The sequence below is a fragment of the Anoplophora glabripennis genome, unplaced genomic scaffold, assembly GCF_000390285.2.
Source record: "Anoplophora glabripennis isolate ALB-LARVAE unplaced genomic scaffold, Agla_2.0 scaffold28, whole genome shotgun sequence".
Classification (NCBI taxonomy): Eukaryota; Metazoa; Arthropoda; class Insecta; order Coleoptera; family Cerambycidae; genus Anoplophora; species Anoplophora glabripennis.
This window is the reverse complement of record NW_019416423.1, coordinates 518752-534660: the sequence shown is the minus strand read 5'-3', so window position 1 is coordinate 534660 and position 15909 is coordinate 518752. Positions and strand designations below refer to the sequence as shown.

At 33.6% G+C, this 15909-nt stretch overlaps 1 protein-coding gene across 1 annotated transcript in view; it reads left to right on the top strand.

Annotated features, from left to right (window-relative positions):
* Window positions 1–266: 266 nt before the first annotated feature.
* The window catches only part of LOC108909857 (ecdysone-induced protein 78C), a 49136-nt gene continuing 33493 nt past the window's right edge, over window positions 267–15909 (top strand). Inside the window, exon 1 of the mRNA XM_018714290.1 lies at window positions 267–582. Within this exon, the coding sequence (XP_018569806.1) occupies window positions 267–582 (316 nt within the window). The remainder of the gene's footprint in view (window positions 583–15909) is intronic.

Sequence of the window (15909 nt, the reverse complement as noted above, 5' to 3'; positions counted from 1 at the left end):
GGAAGGAACGGAAAATTGATTTGTTTATGAAATTAATTTATTTTTGCCTATTTTGTTTATAATATCACGGTTATCACTAATCAGAAACGAGCTAGAGGGGTGACCCTTTGACTGGGATCACCCTATATTTCACAGATGGAACTATACGAATAATTATAGTAAAAAACGGTTGTAAGATGAAGGAAACCCCGTGAGACTACCTTAAATCCGCCAAAACCCCCCACTAGCCATTGATTTTACAGAGACTGTGACCTATTAAGTGGAAAATGGACGTATTTAAGATAGACCAGTCGTTGAGCGGTAACCTAGGCAGTGCACCTTCCCCGGATAAGATCAACCCCGAGGTGTCCTTCGATGCCGGCCAAGAGTTCAACTTGTGTTTCTTCGACAACCCCGAGGATAGCAGCACCCAGGGCTTCAGCGACCCGGGGTCGGTGGGATCGACGACGGCGAGTTCGCCGCCGCCGCCGCCCCAGCAGCTCACCCCCCTGCACATACCCCTGGCGGGGAGCAGCACCCCGGTGCAGAACCCAGTATTATTGTCGCCTCCCGGAGGGACCTCCTCGATTAGTATCAAGCAAGGTATTTAATAGCGACAGTTTTTTTTTAATAATATGTCATAAAGACTGGGCCAAATCAACTGGGACTCTCGGAAAATACAATGACCCAATCATTTTTCTAAGGTGGCTTAGAAATACTATTTTTGTTGAAAAATTACCATACATAAATCATTCCGAAGTCAGTTGAACATGTATAAAAACGCCTAGCAATTAATTTTTAGCAGGTGCCTATAATAAATTAAAGTTACCTGAATCACATCAAATTCCGCATTGCTGCACTGCACTGATAGGCCATTGTTTATGAATTTATGGCCAGGTCGCCCAGTGCGGCTGTGTTTGTGCCGCGTTTGCCCGCGCGCTCATTCTTTAACTGGACGACCAGACTTGTATATGGGTATGGCTAAATAAATATGGGAACAAGTTTTTCAAATATTTCAATGCCGAGTTGCTGCGACAGCGACCGAACCTGGTACATACTAACAACCCCTTGGTTCTTCAATTGAGATCGGAAAGACTATACCTATTTTATTTTTAAAATCGGGGCACATTATTTAGGGAATTTAGTAGAATTATTATTTTTTTATTTGATTAGTATTTGGACAATTGTTTCTGTAAAGTTTATCAACCTTATCGGTGTAAATTTCAGTGCTAGTGTAGTAATTTTTCGATCATTTCACCCTCAGAGCAAGTAAATTTTGAGTATTGTTGCTATTCTATGCCTACTAACACAGAATATTGCACGACCAGTGTCGCACTAGGCAAAATAAACTTTTTAACAAGTACCTATGCTTTCATACTGCCTATAAATTAGTAGGTCCCTCTCTGCCAGTAGGTATAAAATAATGTTTTTGCCATTAGGCATTGAGTAATAACAATTAAAATGTTTCACATGAAATTAAGGGCAATATATTTGTAACTGGGAATACAATGAATCAATTGCCTTCAAATTTTGAATAAGGTACAATAGTACTTAGTAATAACCCTCTACCATAACAAAAAATGTCTACCCATATGTAGATCCAGTGAAGCGTTGTATCATAACCACACCACTTATCAGAATAAAATATGTTATCAATAGTTTTCAAAAAACAGCGAGTATTAATATTGGGGAGTTTTATCACAACGTGACAACAACGCTTAATCTAATGTTACACAGCTGATGCACACCACGTGTGCACGCGGCAGACTTGTCCTACGGAGAAAATGTAAACAACTATTAATGTGAAACATTTAGTAAATTTCAAGACAATTATTTGCCAGTTTTTAATAAATAAAATCAAATGTATCGATTTAGTAGTGTGGTGCTTAAATTTTAGCTCGAATTTTAGTAATTATGAATTTCTTAAACCAGGAACTTAACTTTTAATAAAATTACGTATTTAAAAAATATGTAATTAAAATACCCAAAGATTCACGTCGTCCAAATAATCATACGTATTAAAAATGATATGGTACTTACCGAAAAGCAAAAAATAAGTAAATTTTAAACGCACAAGTACAAAACAAACTACAACATATGCTCAAAATGTCCACCACCATTTTCGATGCATGCACGACACTTTCGAATCCAATTTTCGCGCACTAGTTGGAAAACGCCTCAAAAAAAGGAAATAGTGGTACGCAAAAAACACTCAGACACGGTCCAATTCCAGATACCAACTGAATTGCGTATTGCTGGCTGGATAGCTTAGTACCTCGTGCTATTCGCTTGTCACATTACTCGATATGAATTTTATCGAATTTTAAATTTATTACAAAGCTAATTATTATTTTTTAGAATTAAACATGAAGAAGTTCAAAAAAGTGATAAACATTGTATTTTATGGTATTCTGCACGCAGTTATGTCAATAGTCATTAATTAATCGAACTTTTGTATATCAACTTGCAGATTTTGAAAATTTTTTCACGGAAATGATTGGGTTTAGGACCCATAAGGTTTTTTTGTTTATTTTAATGTATTTTATCGTCTGTTAAAATGAAGACAGTGAAACTTAGCATACCCCCTATAAATGTCACTCCTAGGCCTGGAAGAATAGTTAACATTTCATGTCGTAGAGATGATAATTTGCTGACTGCTAAACAAATCATTTCCATATTGATTTTATTATACCTGCCTGCGCTCTCGTCGCAGTTCCCGACAACTCCAAATCGTTGTCAATTATTTACCAAGTTTGACTCCGTATTGCAACAGGCATACATTTTAAGCTACAGCTTATTAAATATTTATGGAAAGGATACTAGTTACGATCGACTGTTTCCTTGTTGGCCCATAATTGTCGGCAATCCCTTGCTACTTTCCGAAAATCAACTTGATGTCTAGAGTACCTGATGCATCAATTAAAACCATAGTAGAAATCGCAAAAATACAGGATGTTCCAGATCTAGCTTGACAGGCATTATCTGGGAAACTAGTAGAGATAGAAAGAAATGTTATATAGAAAAGGTTTTGTGTTTAATAATTTTATATAGAACATGGTTAATCAAATGTTCAGAAATAAAAGGACTCAAAAACTTAAAAATATACAGCGTGTTCCATTTAAAAAATTGAAGTTCCGCAATATACCATCTTTTTGGAGTACCCTGTATATTTGAAAAAAAATGATTATTCGCATTTTTTAAGCAGAAAACCTTTTTTATATAACATTTATTTCTATCGCGACTAGTTTCCGAGATAATGGCTGTTAAGATAGCTCTGGAACACCCTGTATATTCGCATTCCTTTTAACATGAACCAGCCTTACCCGGAATGTGACATTAGACTCAGGCATTTCAGACAAGAGAATTATCAAAACAAAACATTTTATATTTTCATTACTATAAAGCATGTTTGAAATAAATATGTACATAATACGAAATACAAACAAACGAAAAACGACGATGTACGTACATCATACAATAAACAATTTTCATGCCACACTAATCGTAAATTATCAGAACTTAATGAACCTAGCTAGAATTGACAATGTAAATGAAAGTCTGTTATTTCCTATTGAAATTACACAATTTGTGCATGTGCTATTATTCCCATAATCAACACAATAATACATAATCGATACGGAATCATAAATACGACTTTCCGCTACCGAAAACATATTTCTGCAGCGGGAACGGAAAGCCATTCGCTGAACGCAAAAGACAATACCTAAAGCAGTTACACCCAGCGTATTTACCGCCCAAAGGGTTCAATTCTTTCCTTCAATTGCGCCGAAGAAAGGCGCTTTATATTTACATACACACAGTTTGCTATGCTTTCATTGTGTTCTCTTTGTATTAGAACAAAGCTTTGTGAGAGCTTCCTTGCCTTAGAACTTAGATGCTAAGCAGTACAGCATAAAAATGTTTTGTAATAAAACAAAGAAAGGCTTGCCAGGGCCGGACTAGAAAATCCACAGTTCAATGTACAGCATTTCATAAATCTATTACATGCTAATATGGATATGATTTATTTTTTATTTTTATATACAGGGTGTTTTAGGATTAAGTCGACAAATTTTAAGGAGATATTTCTCATAAAAAAAATAAGAAAAAAATCAGGTATAATTTTTTTTCCAAAGACGCTTCATTTTCCAAATATAGGGGTGTTAATCATTTTTAAAAAAATTCGAATTTTTTAAATAACTTCTAAATGAAGAAGGCTATTTAAGCCAAATTTGGCATGGCACATCTTCTTATAAGATACCATTTTTCCATAGAAGTAGAAGTCCTGCAAGCAACCAGTGGCGGAGTTATGTGGACTCAGACTCATTAAATTATAAAAAAATTAATACGGCCCTACTGAAAATAAAAAATGATGTTGTTTTTAGATAGAACAGTTTGTTATTGACAAAAAGTTTACATTCATTTTTTTCCTAACTCTTATAGTTTCATGGCAAAATTGATTTTTCGGAAGGGTGCTTCTGGATTCTGTCGATAAACTTTAGAAAGACGTTCCTCATAAAAACCTAAAAAAATATAGTACCTATTAAAATTGGTCTTAGTCTTGAGTATGTGTGAGTCAAATAAGCCTTTTTGTCTCCCCTTCCTTTGGGTTTAACCAATAGTATTAAAATTATTTAGGAAATACTTCGTTTTTGAGATATAGGGTGTTTTTTTAGAAAAAAAAATTATGAAAACAATAGAAATATTTAAGTACCTAACATCTAATGTGACTATGTCGTAATGCGACAACGTAACGACCCTTGCAATACTCCTAAATTTTTTCAGGCGGTATGTAGTCACCTCATTTACTTGTGTTGTGTAATTTTAAATAAAATAAGATGGCAAACAATACAAGACAATTTATTTGTAAATTGAAACAACCAAAAAATTACCAATTAATTTTATACCTAGAAAAGCGAAAAGTGACTCAAAAATGAAATGATTTAAAAAATATTTTGTTCAAAATGGGCGCCTCCGGACTGTAGACAAGCACGACATCTTCTAATTATGGAGGTAGTGGCCGATCGACACTGAATTGGAGTTAATTCTCGACACGCTTGGACTATTCGCTGTCTTAGATCTTCTAGGGTATCAACTGGCACCTTATAGACTTTTTGTTTACTTATTCCTGAAACACCCTGTATATTCCAAATTATTGAAAACAAATCGTGATGATAATTATATTTCAGTATTCTCATCATTTTCGAATTATAATTAATATAATATATTCATATCGAAAACAACATCTTATTATTGTTATTTAGTTTAATAACAGCACTTATCTTGTATCTAAAAAACGGATTATCATAATCCGCCTGACACTGTTATTATTATTTGAATATTAAGTAGTAACATGTAATCTAAAAATTGTATCTTATGTCTACAAACGTATTACATAATGACAAATAAGGAACATAATTTCACTTTGATAACATTACTTGTTTTCGTACGACAAAACGAACGCGACAAACTGGACAGGGAATTGACATATAAATTGTCAGTGAAAGCGTTTTAATGTATTGTATAGGATATTCAATGTATCAATCAAAAGCTCTATAGAAACGCAACTATGGACAAAACTAATTGCTTCCATATTGCTTCAGTTTAATTGCTTGTCGGTTATTTATAGATTTTATAGATTAATGTAAAAAGTAAATTTCTTAGTTAATGGCACTAAACAGTGAGAAATGTCAGTAGTTATGGTATTGTGGGCATTTTATCATGTGGAAATATTTAAATATTAATTAAATCAATGCCAAAGATTAGGGATTGTTTTGTCTTGCAATTATTTTTACTTAAACCAAAAATTCAGGACCTTTTGAGATTAAGTGATTAAATTGTGGGTTTCTGAAGCAGGTAATTGGAAGTAATTTCGCCCGTACTGGTACTTTTTCCGGATTCTTTTTAATTATAGGTACGCTATGACCTTCGCGTGATACACGTAATAATATTTGTGTTATGAATAACTCCCAATTTGAAAGGGGTAAAATATTAGAATTTAATACCCGTTCACGAGGCAAGTCGGCTTATCGCTCAAAGTCTATTATGTTTGAGTTATGATACCCATTCGCCTCTAATAAGAATTATAACCCCACAATTATTATTCGAGGAAAAAAGTCTCGTCACGAAAGGAGTATTTGGGCGAGTAATGGGTAGTGACATTTAAAAAAAAAGTCTCAAAGAGAAGTATCATTAACCGCAATAAAAAATTTCTAATATGGGAGATGTAACGCAGCGCTGTCCGTAGGAATATAGCAATTTTTATTATTAGTTTTAAATAATAATGACATTAACTTTAATTGAAGATTGGGAAAAATGTATGGAATAAGAATACGCGATTAAAACAAATTTAAAATACAGGGTGATTCACAAATGGTGACCAAAAATGAAACCTCGTATTCTTTGGTGAATTTTAAGGGAAGTGTTTCCTATAGAGTTTATTTCTAGGACGCTTCGTTAAAAAGATACAGGGCGTTGAAGTTAAAAAAATATTTTTAATTTGGGCACATGTATTTATGTAAACATTGTCTAAAATCTGAGGGCTTTTCAGTGGCGGAGATAGAGGGGTATGGGTGGCATACTTTTTAAAATAAAATAGTACGCCACTGCTTTACGGTAACAACCATGATATTTTCGTCTTTCAATTTTCTACAAAGTACTACCTGTACTCTCTTTTCGAAAAAAGCCTGATTTTCGAGTAAAACTTAAAAAACCAACTGAAAACACTTTTACTTTAAGTGACATGACAAACACTAATTATTCGGTTATTTATTCGAATCATTTTAATAATTTTATTTGAGTAAACGCTCAAAAATACCTCCATTTCCACGAACACAGGCCCGATATCTTTTTGGTAACGAAAATGCAATTTGTTCGAAATTTGTTGTTGCTTGAATCTGATGAAAAGCATTAAAAAGCATGTTAAATTATCAGAATTTTCCTTATTTAAGAAGCAATTTTGTTGAAAACAGGTGCAAATTTAACATTTTTACATCTTATACAATGTATAATATTAGATTTGTTTATCAGAAAACTTTGTCATTTAATCACATTCATCGTTTTTAACAACACATATTTCCAAATACATTTCAACGGTATTGTAACGTAACAGTGGACATTTCAATGAATTTCATTCAGAACTAAACTACATTTTTATATTCATAAACTCGCGCGACTTTGCCAAGAAAATATACGGATTAAAATAGACTTGTTAGTCGATACGAATTTAGAACCGTTAACTCGAGAATATTACCGTTAACAAATTATTCACTTCACCATTAGATTACTTATAGCAGCACACAGGTGAGGATGCGTTTGCAAGAATTCGCGGACATTGAAAGCACTTACTTGACTTTTAACTCGATTTGACTGAATATGTGCAATTACTAAACATTAATTAATTAAACAACAAATAATATTATTCTTTTAGTCTCCTTTGAAACAGCCATTAACATGGGCGTAGCCAAGGGGGGCACGTCTTGCTGCATGCTGCAAGTTTAAAAAATTCTTAAACCGGTTCTAGTTCTTTCCGTTTTCGACGTATTAAAAAAAGGCAAATACTGTAACGTTTTTTTTTTACAAAATTTCCAAAATGCGAAAATAAAACTGGTTTTAAAGATATCAAATCAGATTAACCGTTTGCAAGAACTTTTTCTTAATTTTCGACATGAATCCGTCAAAAAGTTAGGCTGAATATTTTAGACACACCCCCTACAACAAATTGTGTAATAAAATGTTGAGCTTCGCAAGCTTTCCCTTACTTTCCGCAAATCAATATCTATACGGAATATCTACATCGGCAAACGAGATTCGTTGTTGGAACCGAGAGAAATAAAACCCATTACGGGACCAGCGTGCGCTGCATAAATACGAATGCTAAGCAAACAAAAAACTGGAATTCCTACTTAAAATGGCAGGAAGGAAAATAAAACCCCCACGCAATCTTGTTACGGCTTTATCTAAGGAGCGACTTTCTCCAAAAATAGTTGAAGTAAGACTGTTGCGGCCCAAACTCTACTGCCCGTTCCAAATATAAACATGACATTGTCCTTGAAGCTTACTTATTCATAATCGACTACGATTCAGGACCGGGTCTTATACTAGCACGGGTTCATTAAGTGGATTCTCAACCTCTCGCAAAAGTAACTTCTTAAGTTAATTTCAGCGTTTTAGATGAAATATGTCAGCAACTTTTAACTCAGTTGTTACAAAGAAACGGGCAGCTTTACACCGGCAACAAATACCGCGACTTTCTTGCATGTAAACGACCACTTAAAGCAAGTGGGATTGTCCGAATTTCAAGATTATAAGGATATTCTTAGTTTTTTTATTGACGTTGCTCGTCCCGCGGAAGCCCTAGTATAGGCCAGGAAATATAGAGTGGACGCGACTTTTTGTTTCGGCAAGCTGAATTCATCACTATAGATGCTAAATATTATGGCGGGAAGATTGTTTACAGGGTGGTTAATTGTATAATTTTTACGTAAATTTACGTTTTTCGCTTATAACTTTTTTCAGTTCATTTCCACGAGAAAACAGTAGAGTACTTCTTTTTCGTCTTCAAAAGACCTACAAATTTTTTTTTAACTTTTCATAAGCTTTCCGAATATGTAATGTGTGCGCCCTATATTTTATTTTGCAACTAAGGCTAAAAAATAAAAAACTTTCCAGGTTTAAAAAAAAAAGAAAAAAAATACATTTGACGAATTTGGAAATTTTTTTAAATCTGGAGCGACCTCTAAAAAGATTTTTTTTGACCTGATTTGAGGGGGCTCTTAAAACATGATAAACTAACATATTTTCACGAGACACAAAAAAAAATATATTCGTTTTTTTTGGATCATCCTACTATGTATGTTTTCAGCCACGAAATTTGAATAATTCTAAATATTTCGAATTTTCACCACCAAGAACGGCGGTGACAACATTTTTAACATTATGGCGATGTTTCGCATTGTATTATCCTGTACAAATTTTGTTCGTGCAACTCTCTCGGTTTCGACAATGCCTATGTATTAGGGTGGCCCAAAAAAAAAGAATATTTATATAAATATTTGATATTTACAGTGCGGTAGTAAATTTTGCCTCGAGAAATTTTCTAAGTGTATCGTGATTTATTTGTATTCTTTTCATCAAATTCAATTAAAAAAATTATAATTTCGTTGATATTTATTTTTGGAGGTCGCTCGAAAACATTTGGGGTACAGTACTTTTAAAGTTAAAATAATTATGAGTGACCTTTAAATTAATTTAAAATATCGATTTAAAATTTTCAGAATAGAGTTTTTTTTCAACTTACGAAATGATTAAATATCTACAAAAAAAAAAGAAAAAAAAACAATATTTCACGATTTTGGAAATTTTTAAAAATGTTGAGCGACATCTAAAAAATTTGTTTTTAAACTGATTTTTTGAGGGGGCTCTTAAAACATGATAAACTAACATATTTTCACAAGGAACACGAAAAAAAATATTCATTTTTCTTGGGCGACCCTAGTATGTATGTTTTCAACCACGAAAATTGAATAATTTCAAACCCTGGACTATTTAAACAATATTGATGTCCAGTTTTCAACTTTTTAAAGTATTTTTAATTGCCTGTTATCTTAGACATAAAAAAATAAATTTAAAAATAAAATGATAGATTTCAATGTAATGTTATGAAATCTACCATGAAAAAAATCAGTACGATTGTGCTCGGGATCGTCCAGACTAATAACTAATTAATTTGTTTATAAGGCCATAACTTGTAAACTATTCAACTTACCTATTCCAGATTTCGTGTGATTTATTAGACAGTGATAAGGAATGGGAAGATGCGATGCCAGTTTATAAATGTTTAATTCAAAAGTCATAAATAAACTTCTTCTGTTTATAAATTTTGATCTAATCTATATTTTTTTTGACGCTCGAGGGCTAGTTTTGTAGGTCTTTTAAAGACGAAAAAAAGTACTTTACTGTTTTCTCGTGGAAATGAACGAAAAAAAGTTATAAGCGAAAAACGTGAATTTATGTAAAAGTATATAGTTAACCAGTCTGTAAACAATCTTCCCCCCATTTTTATGACTGGAAACTAATATGTTATTGTACATAATATTTAGCATCTGTAGTGATAATTTCAGATTACTGAAACAAGAAGTCGCGAAATGGTAATTTCCCAGCTCTTTTTCCTGGCCCAAGGCCCAAGTACTATAAAATACCTTGTTATCTCAATAATGGAAAAGCTGAATGCGATTTGAAATACAATTAAATACACAGGGTGATGAAAAGTAAGTTCTTGTTGCTTAAATATGCTACTCTTCTTCCTGAGCAACGCTTGCTGTTTTTTAATACAGAATAAAAAAAACGGATGGTATATTTAAAGAATGCCATAAAACTTTAATAACACAGGTCAACATTTAGTTTGAAAAAAACACCGGACCCCTCTGCCACCCTCTGTCTAAATGTCATATGAATTTGAAAATAAAGTTGAAGGCTTTCAAAAGTTTTTTTTTTAATCTAGTTCTTGTACAATCACACAAAACCGGATGGTAGGCAGAAAGGTAAGAAGATAAACTGACAAGGAGGTAGACAGATTAGTGGACATTTAGACAGAGAGTGGCAGAAAAACCGACAGAAACCGATAGAAATACAGACTAAGTAAAAAAAAGGTGTGCAGGTAAAAAGGTAGACTGATAAACAGACAAAAGTAGGAAGGTGAGGTAAATTACCTAAAGGTAAAAATGAAGAATAAATGTAGCTATATCGCTATCATACCAGGTACAATTCTAGGTATTTTTGGTCTGCTATTATGGTACAACTGTTAAAATCACCAGAAACATCGCCACAAAACATGCAATACACACAAATCACTGTGTAGCTTTTACCGTTTTGTAGTCGTTTAAGAAAAGATCGAGAGCTGTTAATATACAGGGTGTTCCAATTAAAACTTTTCACCTGGAAAAAATGGGAATTAAAAAAAATCTGAGACACGTTGATTGCCTAATTACCTAATTGTCTAATTGTCAAAAGTTATTCTTGATGGCGTAAATCTGACTTCTAAGTAAGTTTACTGAAACTTGACTCACCTTTTAAACAATTTTCACTTGATTTTATATCTATACTAAATATAATATATAATTATTATTGTTGAGTTTTGTTATCCAGTTTTGTATTAATCAAAAATAACGTTCTGTTTTGCTGGTTTGTTCCCTTTCAATTCTAATTACTTATAGATATGGTTCCATTTGACTAATCATCTTCGTTTTGACATACCAAAAAAAAAACATGTAAACAAGTAAACAACAAATAATCTACAAAATCTTTGTTTTTCAAGGGCTACTTGCCAGCTTACAAAGTGAATAGAGCTAGAGAAATAGAGGCGTAACGATCACTTAAAGCTTTTTGCTCCCATCAGAAATCATTCATATGTAAATGAGCGCGGTCACAATGGTAATTTCTTTATCTCATTCAACATTTGCGATTGATTTAATCAAGTGACTACAATTTTTCTGTCACTTCTCATGCCATTGGCCACATTTTTTATAAAATATTACATTTTAACATTTTTTTTTGTTCAGGCTCGAACATAAATCAATCTCCTTTTTCGACATTATTCTTCCCGTCAGCTATAAAAGCTCTTTTCCTGCACCATCCTTCATTATAATCGTCCGCATTTATCAATCACCTACGTGGGCATACGCCATAAAAAAAACATAATTAACTAGCCGTGGATAGCAAAGAGGATGGGTACTAGGAGAGAGACCTGGTCCATCCATAGGTAGATGCTAATCTATCCAAGTTGCCGGACATGACGTACCCATATGACGCTCGCTCTTTACTTATAGAAACTGGTTTTTACATCTTCGCCTGGAGCTTTTGTCGATTCCAGTCGGACGTTGAACTTTCTGCCCAAAAACAAGAGCTCCGGGCTGATGCTCGCTCTTTTCAGCACTCACAAAACCAGGAACGGATTCAAAATATTCGTCGATGGAGAAGAGTTCGTTTAACTTTGTGTATTGTTCCATCCGTGTAAGAAACATTGGTTTAAAAACAGCCGAACTTCCTTTGAATGGGGCATTAACACTAAGAAGAGGTTTTATACAAGATATTACAGCGATAGATTTAATAACATACCTATGCAATAACAAAACAAATTAGTATAATACAGGGTGATTAATTAGGAACGGTACGTCTCTTAAGAGAAGTTTGCTGACGTCGAATTATGACAACTGAACTGAATACGTTTTATTTGTACCTTGCTCCTTTTCGGTCTACAGGTGGAATTACGAATATAGAAACTTTATTGCAGTCACTTAAAATGTGGTAATTGAAAAAATAAAAGTCTGGATTTATATGTTTCAAAAGCTGTTTAAATAGGGTCGGAAAGTATTCCATAAAAAGGATTCCACAAATAAGATCCACTTCTTATTTGTGGAAGGGCGAAATGGGTGGTGACTATTAGACGCCTTCATTATAGCCATCTTTCTCTATCGCACGGATTTCTATGACTTACTTTATTGCTCTCACGTAACGGCCGATGAACCATGGGGACTTTCCGACACTGTATATACCGGTCTGGTAGAATCACATACGGATTTTGAGTGGGCGGTATTTTAAATATCTATCTGCATAAATTAGAATCAATTCAGAAACGATGAATAAAAATTATATATTGCAAAGAACTTACCTACCATACATAACTATTGTTCATAAAGTCATTTATAATAATGACATCCTCTAATTTTGAAAATAAAATAATTTTCTGAAACAGTGCACCAGTTAAACATTATCATAATGCGTTTACATATAGCGTTTTGCGTAGAAACCAGTTTTTCAGTTATAAGATGAATTTATATTTTATCAAATATAACTCGCTATATACAGGGTGTTACAAATGAATAGGTCAGCCCGTTAACCACATATTCTTTGGACTAAAATGATAGGACTCTTCTTATGTCACTTCCATTTTCAAAATAGGGGGTGTCAAAATTAAATTTGGAAAGCATAGGCGTACTTTAAAAAAATAGGGGGGTCTATGGATACTGCAACCCCCTCCCCTCCGTTCACGCTTTGATATTTTAAATCAAAATTATTTATTATATTATATTATTTATTCAGCTTCAATTTCTTTTTTTTTATTTCGATGCGACCCTTTTTCATCGAAATATCCTTTTGTCTTCAATCATCGATATCTCGGCTACGAATTAATGGTCGTCAAGAGAATTGAAGGGTAGCTTCGAAAACTTGAATAAATTTCCTATAACATGCTGCTACACCTTGAATTTTTTTTATCCTTTACACGAAAAAAAAATAATAATATTTTTTTGTCGCGCTATCTATTAGAATTGCATGATAACCGAAGCTCCTAAAAAATTTCGACCGAAAGATCTAAAAACTAGAATCCTAGAGCTTTAAAACGCTTTTTTTAATTCCCAATACGACCATTTTTCACCTAAATACAGTCTGTCAAAAATCACGGGGAAAATTCGGAAATCCTTTTGACCCTTTAATTTTTTGCATTAGTGTACTTAAAAAAAATGTTACATAAATGTCATATATATCATTCAACTGATAATGGAGCCTTCTATGAACTCTAAACTTTGTAGGATACCTTCAATTTTTTCGCATTTTGTTAATTTTCATATTTAACGTTACTATTTAATATCAACACTATAATGTTGAGACCGGTTTTGTAAGAGCTGCATATTCCCTAACTTTACGGTCATTGTCAATGTCCCCACATGGTCTTTATGAAAATGTGGCCTGGATCAAATTGGCTGAAATTGTGGTAAGTTGTTGGTTTTGTGTTAATCAATCTTATAATTCAATAAAGACAGGCAACATTGCACAGCTCATATACGTTAAGCATAAATGCTGCAGTAAAGTCAGCGCATCTCAACAAGTTTTCAATCATGCATTTATTTTGAATTTAACTATGCTATTCCAATTTCTTTACTCCTATTAATTAATACAAGTTCTACACAGTAAACCGTACTGCTGTTTAAAATGTATATACGCGTTTAAGACTCACCCTGTATACGATTAACTACAGGTACTACTCAACTGACTCGGGTATTATCTGAATCATACCGTAATAGCGGGCTAAACGTAACAAGTCGTGTGTGCTTATAACAACACTCTCCATCTCGGTGTCCTCAACAGACAATAGATAAGTGAAAGAGAGAAATAAAATATTCATAAAGAATCGCTCGCGCCTCATTGAAATTCCTAACGAGAAGCGAAATGATGTGAACGCCGGGGCCGATGACTGCCAAATTTTTAATATTGATGCATCTTATGCAAATACCGGCCGTTTCAAAATTCCGAATAATAAATCGTTTCGACAACTGCGAGTTGATCGAACCGCGAACACCGGACGGCCGAAACTTGAGGCAGCGGCTGTTTGAATTCTTCCGAGAACTTTTCGCGACAGAGCGGCTCCGAAATTATTTTATGGCTAAATTTTACTAATTAAGTAAGTAATTAATATGGTCCGTAAGAAAATCGTACATTCCAGGTCTGTACTTTGTTGTCATATAACTTTGTGAAGTAGAAGTATAATTTTGAACACAAAAAAGATCTACACGAAAAAATCCGATGCGTTTTACTATCCCGAGGAAATTATAGTTAAAATATCGAATACTAGCGGTAATCTGCGGTCTACAGTTTAGTTGTTTTGTTTACTCCATCAATTCATTGTTATTCTTTTGACGAGCTATTTTAATATGTTTTTCGTACTTAATAATACAAACACCACAGGCACACTGTCCTTTTACAATTTGAAAAACTTGTTCCCATATTTATTTAAAAATACCCATATACAGGTCTGTTCGAACTAGTTGTGGAGGTGGTAGAAATGTATACGCCCAGTCGAAGAATGCGCGCGCGGGCAAACGGCGCACAGACACGGCCGCACTGGGCGACCGGCCATATATTTAAGTTGTTGGCAAATTTCCTAGCAGTGCAAAGCAGCAATGCCGAGTAGTACTACATTTGAATGAAAATGTAATTGTTTTACAATAATAAAACTGTTTGGGGACATAAATAATTAAAATATGTTTTTGGTCAAATGAAATTTTATACACATTATATACAAATTATTATTATTTTTTACCTTTAACAGAAAACTTTTTTAGGGACGCCATTAAATTTTATTGCTAGGCGTTTTTATACATGTTCAACTGACTTCGGAAATATTTTACCTGAAATTGAACTAGCAAAACGGGACAGAGAAGCTGACGACATGGTATTTAAGCCCACAAATGTTTACCACGTTTATACAGTATGTAACTGGGGGCGATTCAATAGGTTCTCAATAAGTCTTAACAATTTTGACTATTAATAATTTTAAGCACCGTCTTGTAGTTTTAATGATTTTGATTACTGAAATGTTTATTATTAATGCATTCTATCGCTGTTAAACTATTATCTTACAGTATGCAAACACTTTGTATAAAATAGGAAACCTAACCTCAAAACTAAAATATCGCTGAGAAGGAGCATAACTAGTGACTTCTACAATGTAGTCAAATTATAATATCAACTAATATAATTTTGAAAATATACAGAATGTTCCATTCAAAATAAGAATTCAAGTATAGGTGTGTCTTGTTAAATATAAAATGACTATCAGTATCATCTGGTAAGTAATTTCGTTGACACTCGATATACGTCTCTTATTCGACCTACCAGCTACCATCCCATCGCCCTTCACCAACAGTCGTTGAATATGTATAAGAGTCCGTGTTATTTAAAAACGTGACTGTACTGTGGGTCTGGGCGAACATTTCCAACCCGTACTAGCATTACCAAGATCTCGATATGCCCACATGCCGACCAACAAAATCTTAAATTGGTGGGTGTTCACCTTTCGCAATCCGCAGATATCATGGAAAGAACCTCAACAGAAATCCAAGATATATCCGAATAACTAAACGTTACTTTTCCAAT